General features: G+C 42.4%; 2 protein-coding genes across 3 annotated transcripts in view; one reads left to right on the forward strand and one right to left on the reverse strand.

Moving 5' to 3' along the window:
- Positions 1-750: 750 nt before the first annotated feature.
- On the forward strand, positions 751-4,695 carry LOC102210659 (uncharacterized). The gene is made up of 2 exons (XM_005719839.2): positions 751-1,892; positions 4,164-4,695. The coding sequence occupies exons 1-2, from the start codon at positions 952-954 to the stop codon at positions 4,399-4,401; spliced, it is 1,179 nt and encodes a 392-aa protein (XP_005719896.1). The 5' UTR covers positions 751-951; the 3' UTR covers positions 4,402-4,695.
- Positions 4,577-8,342, reverse strand: part of mapk9 (mitogen-activated protein kinase 9) — an 18,919-nt gene continuing 15,153 nt past the window's right edge. For both annotated transcript variants that reach the window (XM_005719837.2, XM_005719836.2), the window contains exon 12: positions 4,577-7,232. In XM_005719837.2, the coding sequence (XP_005719894.1) occupies positions 7,096-7,232 (137 nt within the window). In that variant the 3' untranslated portion in view covers positions 4,577-7,095. The remainder of the gene's footprint in view (positions 7,233-8,342) is intronic.

Below are 8,342 nucleotides of genomic sequence, written 5' to 3' on the forward strand. Positions count from 1 at the left end.
TATAATTTGGCCTGGTGTGAAAATCCAAACTAAAGTCAAATTTATATACTCTACTCTTTTTTATTTAAGTCAACAAAGATGTATACTATACAACTGATACCCTCTATATAAGAGCCATTCAAAGAAATCATTAAGAGCCCCAAATTATCAGGACTATTCACCTATAGACTAAACGTTTGACCACTTTTGTAATATTCAGGTGAATGAAGGTGCATGAGAGGCAACAAAAGAAACTGAATAACAATAACAGTTTATTTGAGGAGCTAATTAAATCACATGCATCTAAATAATATCCTGAGTGATCTCAAGGGTACGCCACCCACTGACAGAAAAACTCTCTGTTAAAAAGCTTGTCTGTAGCGCCACCTTGTGGTTTTTTATTCACTAATGAACTCCTCAGGAGTTCATGCTGTGAGCTTTTGCTTGCAGTACAAGCGGCTGGTTACGACTTGTAGTGATGCAGAATGAGTGCATTCAAAGTAATTCCAGTAAATTTCAACCTCGTGGTTTATATATTTTTTAAATGCACAAACATTGTGTAGCAATTACAGCTTTCATAGAGTGTTTCACACTTTGTGCCCATGGCCATCATCTATTTCTGTGGTCCCAGTTATCTGTGACAGTCTTCAGGAATGGTCCGGACTATATTACACCCTCTTCCCTCCCCCAGAAGCTGTGCTAAAGTAACAGCTGATGTCAGTCCTGCTTAAAGACACACACACATATGAACACACATGCACACAGACCACACTGGCTACTCGGTCAAAGAGAGCCAGCCAAAGGGGAGTAGGGCTCCTGCACCTTCCTCTTCATCAGCACTTGGCACAGAGGAGGCTCCATACCACGCTTCACAAATCCACAATCCAAGCCTTTAATCCCAAGTTACAGCAGACTTAAAAGGGGAGGGCAGTTATCTAACTCTCTCAGCACCCCCATGTGCCTGCTTGGATCATGGAGCTGCACTGCCTTCCTACTGATACCCCCACCACAGCCAGCTCCTGCTCCACGGATCCCCCGTACGACAACTGCCCACCTTTTGGCCAGCGAGAGAGAGCCAGGGAGAAGGAAATGGAGAGTGGAGTTGTGTGCCCTGCTGTAACCAGACTCCCAGGCCCCCAGAGCCCACTGCCTGGTCTGGCCCCAGCTGTGGCTGAGGTTCAGACAGTGGTCGGTGGGGGAAGAGGGCCTGGCATTTGGCCAGCTCACAGCTACTGCAACTGTAAAGAAGGCCTGGGAAGACAGGCCTGGGAAGCAGAGCTAAGCAGAGGCATAAACACAGCAAGAGGAGGAGACAGAGGAGGAGAACAGGGGTGTAGCTGGGGAGTTCATGTGAACCAAAGCCCAAGCCCATCACAGAGTGAGGAGCACCGGAGCGCTCTGTCTCTGTATGATAATCTCCCTGATGCTGAAACATCACACAGCCTCCAGGACTTTGACACAGAAACAAGCCTCCAGGAACACTTGCAGGAGCAGATGCACAAAGCTGTAGCATCCAAACAAATCCAGGGATCGATGGAGGACGACTGTGCGACTGAAAAGATGCTCAGTAAAAGATGTTCTAGCAACCAGGACCAGAAACCAGACCAAGATGAGGAGCATGAACCGGAGCTAGAGCTGGACTCAGGATCCTGTAGATTAACAGAAGGGGACCTGATGCAGCATCACCACCTCCCTACGTCGCTTCCTCAACATCTTACACAAAATTCCGCTCAGATGCGTCAAACCAAGTGTCACGACCCACCGCTGTGGCAGCCAAAACAGACATCGTCTCCCAGAGTGCCCCCTCCATTACCCCTGGCAGACCCCTCTGCCAGTGCTTTACGCAGCCTCCTCACCAGCCTGCAGCACCAGATAATGAAGCAGAGAGAGGAATATGAAGCACGGATAATCAGGTAACGTCAGCTTGGTTTTCTTTGTCCTACATTTTCTATTTATAAATCCCCAACAAAGATTAATTATGCCATGTGAAACAATATGAAGTGTCTTAAAATGTAACGTGGTGATGCTTTTGGCTTTAATATTAGCATACACTTACAGCTCAATGACTTTAAGAATTTTCCAGCCTGTGGTGTATTTTCAGTGAAGGGTAACACACTGTTCCCAGGCAAAGAAAGTGTGTACGTGTGTCCACTCAGCTGTGCTGGTGTGGTCCCTCAGTTGACTCCAAGCTTCACCCTACATCCTGTTTGGTTCACAGATCAGCGAGAGCCGATTCAATTTTGTCATAGTTTCCCACGGATCTCCTCATGATGTGCTATGATGGAAATGCTGCTTGTATACACACGAAACTGCATTTTGGATAACCAAAGTTGGGATTTGGGTTTTTTAGTCTGGAAATGGATGTGCATCTATGTTTGTGGCAAAATACTGGCAAATTAAGAAGAAACCTGTTTTTTTTTTGCAAAAAAAGAAGCACAGCCCGTGTGCATGACATATAGACCAGCTCATGACAGTGGAAAGAGAGCTAATTTAAGGGGCCATGCTGCTGACCTAGACACAACACATACCTCATTTATTACTGATATAGATAGACCAACACTCAGAGTAAGGTAATGCATTAGTAGTAGTGGAGATGACAACCCTTTTAGCTCAATAAGGATGGTACGAAAAGTCACAAAAGACAGCTTTAACTCTGCACACGAAGCTTTTGAACTATCCGTTCAGCTGTGATTTACCCCCTTCTTGATTCCTTAGTTTTTTGCATATTAGTCACAGTTGCATGTTTCAGAGCATCAGACAAATTTTAATATTAGATGAAAATAACCAGGGTAAACACAAAATGCAGTTTTAAAATAACCATTTTATTAATTAAGGGGGGAAAAGCTATCCAAAATTGTGTAAAAAGAAAAAAGAAAGCTCAATTGCTCCCTAAACCTAATAACTGGTTGTGCCACCCTTTGGAGCAAGAACTGTAATTAAGCATTTGGAATAATTGGCAATGAGCCTTTCACTGTGGAGGACTCTGATCCACACCTCTTTGTAGAGTTGTTTTAATTCAGCCACACTGGAGGGTTTTCAGGCATGGACAGCCTGTTTGAAGCCATGCCAAAGCATCCGAGTTGGATTTAGAACTGGACTTTGACTAGGCCACTTCACTACCTTCATTCACTTTGGCTAATCATCATGCTGCATAACCCAAGTGTGAACGGATGGCCGGACATTCTCCTTCCGGATTTTCAGTAGTTACAGCAAGTCATCCAGATGCTGAAGCAGCAAAACAGCCCCACACCATGACACTACCACCACCGTGTATGACTGTCGATATGACGTTCCTTTTATGAAATGCTGTCGTTTTTTTTGACAGATGTAACAGGATGCAAACCTTGCAGAAAGTTTAACTTTGCCTCATCAGTCCACAGAATATTTTCACAAATCATCAAGATGTTTTTTGTTTTGTTTTTTCAAATGTGAAACAAGCCTTTTTCTTTCTGATCAGCAGTGGGTTTCTCCTTGGAACTCTACAATGGAGGCCATTTTTACCCAGTTTCTTTCTTATTGCTGAATCATGAACTCTGACTTTAACGGAGGCAGGTGATGCCTGCCGTTCTTTAGATGTCGCCGAGGTACTCTTGGAGTAACTTTGGTAGGTCAGCCATCACCGTTCCATGTTTTCTCCATTTGTGGATAAAGGCTCTCTCTGTTGTTCACTAGTCCCAAAGCCACAAAAACAGCTTTGTAATTCTTTCTTGCTGGGCTTTTTTTTTTTGTTTAAATAAATGTGTTACTGTTTGAAACAAGTTAGCCTACTTCAGTTTGTCAGATTCTATTTAAGTGACTGCTTAGTTTAACACATATGGTAACAATGAGGCCTGGAGGTGCCCTGTGAAACTGAATTGGGCTTCCCAGAAAGTGTGGTTAATCATAGTTAAGTCATGATTTAATAAGCTGGCAGTGTTACTTTTTCATACAAGGTCAAGTAGGTTTGGATAGTGTTTTTCCCCTTAAAGGAAATCATTTAGAAAGTTTTTTATTTTCACTCAGGTTACCTTGGATATTAAAATGTGTGTACTTTTACACAGGACTGCAATGATGCTGTTGATATAAGGAACAATCCAGTAATCCATCCTGTCATTTTTAAATAAATTAAAAATAAATTTGTATCCTTCACCCTATTCTTATCCTTTTTAACTTTAATATTGCTTCTCTTTTCCTCACGTCATCAGTCTGGAGCAGAGAAATGAAGAGCTACAGATGGAGGTAGTTCGTCTGAAAACAAACCTCGCACAGCAGCGGCACTGGTACCAGGTTGTGCAGGCGAAGATCGTGGAATCTGAACGGGCACGGGCTGCCGCGGAAGCACACAACACCACGATGCAGAGGGAGATGGAGCAGTTTTTCGACATCTTTGGAGAGCTCAACAACGAGGAAAAGAAAACAGAACACATTGTGCAGAGCTTTTGAGAAAGCTTATGATGTGAGCAGTGAGTGCAAAGAGTAGGAAATAAATGCACAAGATGAGCTGGTCATTACACTCTAACGAGGGTCTTTTATCACTATGTCACTAATAAAGCAATGTACAGTCATTTCCTCATGAAGAATCTGAGAATTGCACAAAACAGCATCAAAGAAAGAAAAATAATCACTGATGTCCACTTTATTAGCTGAGTATGGGCAAAAGATGTTGGCCAAAAGGTCATATTGTGGTCATTGCAATCACAGAGGACATCTCTGGAAATAAAAGGAGGAACAAACCGAGATGTACAGTGTATACAATGGAGTCTTTTCTTTTAAAAACATAGGAAACACATGAGATAACCTGAGCAACGTGATGCTCAGTCCTTATCTGCTAAGATTTGGAGAGTTGGATGGCCACTCCTCAGGTCATTTAAGGCATGACTGAAAGAATAAGGTCATGGTTGTGTACAACATAGTGCATAAGTTCTCGGTGACTCCATAGTGTCTTCTTTCTGCATGTCCATCACATGTGCAATCAGTTATGAAAAAAACGTTTAAAAAAAGAAGAACAAAGGGGGGGTGGGGTGGGGGGGGGGCGCAGTATCTGCACAGTCCATTTATCTTTGACTTTCAATCTTCAGTTGAACTCAGGACTCCACAGTCTCACCCACGCTTAAACCACAGCATGTCTGCTTTCTCTCTGGGAACTTTTAAAAAACCTGGACAGCTGGGTCAGATTATTCAAAGGACGAGTGCTGCACAGCATGTTCTCGTAAAACATACAACACACATTTAAGGCCAAAAAAACCAAAACAACAACAACAAAAAACAAACCCTCGTAAAACTACAACAGCTCCCTAACTCTAAAAGCTTTCTGAACTAAGAACGGAAACGTACTGTGAGTGAAAGAATGCTCCTGAATGCATTTCTTTGTATAGCAAGAACTACAATTTCTTACAGGTGTGAAGCCTTCATGCAGGTTAAAACGTGTCGTCTGATTTCATGATTCATTGTGTAACTTTTCCAGCACTAATGGAATGGTTTAAGAAAAAAAAAAAAAAAAAAAGGAGACAGAAGAAAAGACAAAAGGGAGCAGTCCACACGTTTGTCAATGAAACGTTTTGACAAGAGGCTTAATTCCCACGGGCGTCACTGTGGTTGTTGTTCAACACTCTGCAAGAACACACAAAAATAAATACAAGTATCTTGTTTTGCCTCTTCCGGATGTACAGGAATACGATTTTTTTTTTTTGATGTACACACTGATAGTCAGTACCGTAAGTCAAATAAGGGTGATTGCAATATATATATAGATATAGATATATGTAGCTCCACAGACATGTTGAATTTCTTAACCAAACAAGCACATCCTATCTATTTGTAATGAAAGGGTCTACAGCCACTATGAGTGACATCTTTACATACAGTACATTGTATCGGGAAATAAACAGTAACACTGCAATCACAGCTTCCCCTCGCTGTCATGGGGAAAAGCTTAAAACCAACATCACTCAAGCCAATTAATTATTCAATTAAAAACAAAAACACTGTGCAGAACACACAGCTGTAGAGATCTGCAATACTTTTGATGAAACTTTTGATCAGTGTTTGATCATGATTGATGCCATCAGTTTATGGTAAGCTTTTGTTCTTTGTGGCGTAACATGCACTAGAGCAGGTCGCAGTGTGATGCTTGCCTGCCCCGATTTCATGACGATGACCTCTGGTCTCGAATTGCTAAAAAAATAAAACTTTTAAAATACAGGCGTACAAAAACAAACGACTCCCCCACGTACTACTGGCAAATCAATATGGATGCATACACCGCATATAGGCAGGTGATCAAGTAAAACAATGGAGAAAACAGAGAGCACAGGTATCTTTTACCTGCAGGCAGCAGTTCCAACGACAGAGCGGGTAACAAATTAGAAAAATAAACCTGTCCATTGAGACTAAAGAGAAAAACTAAAGACATAAAGGGACAGAACAAGTGTATGTGGAGTTAAAAAACAAAGAAAAGAAAGGATGATGATGGCTGTTAAGCCCCTTTCAGACATGTACCCTCTCCTGACGGTGTCTGAACGTGTTTGCTTCATGTATTCAAACCTGTGATGGCAAATCTCCTGGGTCAGACCTCGTAACAGTTACGTAACACTTCCGGCACAGCACAAGACTAAGAGCATGCAGGACATTAACGGTAACGAACACCAAAAGGTTTGCCGCGAACGCGTCTTTGTGAGTTGCTCAGCTCACAAGAGAACGCCCTAAACAATAAAATATGTGCATATTAACATTTTAGCTCATAAACTTGGTTTGCAATAAGATTAAAACATTCCTCATTTTCATTATTCCCACTCATGAAGAAAGAGATTTGTTTTGGAGCCTGTGTGGGAAGGTTTTTCTCAGCAGCGCACGCACAGAGTACCCCTGTTTGAGAACAACTCACTCAAGAATGTGTTTCCGCTTAGCTAAAGGCAATGCTGACAGTATTCAGGCATGTCATGTTTGTTGGTTTGAATCCATGAAAACACTGATGTAAAACTGACCGATGTCTGAAAGATTGTGCTGTCACTTTAACAGATTGCTGACTTCACCAATGTTACATATTCCATGTCTGAAAAGGGCTACTGATGTTTGGAGAGCGAAAACTGGAGATGGCAGGCAGGCAGACAGAGAGAGATGTGTGGAAAATGTCTGTGTTCAGTGATTCTCGTCCAGAGGTCCTGTCAGTGTGTCGATGCTGCTGCTGTCTGTGTCTGAGGCCAGGGTTTGCTCTGTGGACATGGACGAGATATCGTTGGCTGAAGAGGACTGGGAGGCCGAACCTGACACCACATCTGACACATTACACACAAAAACAACAGACAGAACAGGAAATTTAGCTGCATATGGCAACAACATTTACACTTCCTAGTACATTGTTACTGGAACATCCACTCACAGTCGCTCTATTAGGTATACTGTACCTGTTAAACTGATAATGCAAATACCTAATCAGCCAATCGCATGACAGCAACTCAGTGCATTTAGGCATGCAGACATGCTCAAGACAACCTGCTGAAGTTCAAACGGAGAATCAGAATGGGAAAGAAAAATGATGTAAGTAACTTTGAATGTGGCATTATCATTGGTGCCAGAGTAGTCTGAGTGTTTCAGAAACTACTGACCTACACAACCATCTCCAAGGTTTACAGAGAATGGTTTGAAAAAATAGGAAATATCCAGCAAGCAGCAACTGAGGCTACAATTAACATGGGCTTACCACAGGTTTGAAAAATGTCAGAATTTGTCGTCGACAACATGAAAGCATCCTGCCTTGCATCAACAGGTGATGTAATAGTCTGGAGCATATATTCTTGGCACATGTCGGGCACCTTAGTACCAATTAAGCATTATTTAAACATCACAGGCTACCTGAGGACTCTTGCTGACCATGTCCAGTGTATCCCTCTTATACTAGCTTCTTCTGCTAACAATCTCGAGCTGCTTTCTTGAACATGACAGCAAGTTCACTGCATTCAAACTGTCTACACAAATGGGCCAGATCGCAATCCAGGAGAGCTTCTTCGAGATGTGATGGAATGGGAGACTCACATCATGGACATGCAGCCGACAAATCTGCAGGAACCGTGTGACGCTATCAAAGCAATATGGACCACAATTCCTGAGAAATGTTTCCAGCATCTTGTTGAATTTATGCAACGAACAATTAAGGACAGCTCTGAAGACAAAAAGGCAGTCCGGCAACGTACCACCAAGGTATACCTAACAGAGTGCATGTGTCCACAATGGCACATTTAAGGATACCCGTCTTATGGCCCATGAGAATGCCAGCAGACTCCTTAGCTACAGTAGGGCATTAAGATACGTAGATTGTTTTAAGAGTATTGTACTGAAAGACAATATTTAGGGACAACTACTGTTTCCACTGCTGCATACTGACATAT

This window comes from Pundamilia nyererei, unplaced genomic scaffold (genome assembly GCF_000239375.1).
Source record: "Pundamilia nyererei isolate P.nyererei 1_Seehausen unplaced genomic scaffold, PunNye1.0 scaffold00001, whole genome shotgun sequence".
NCBI lineage: Eukaryota > Metazoa > Chordata > Actinopteri > Cichliformes > Cichlidae > Pundamilia > Pundamilia nyererei.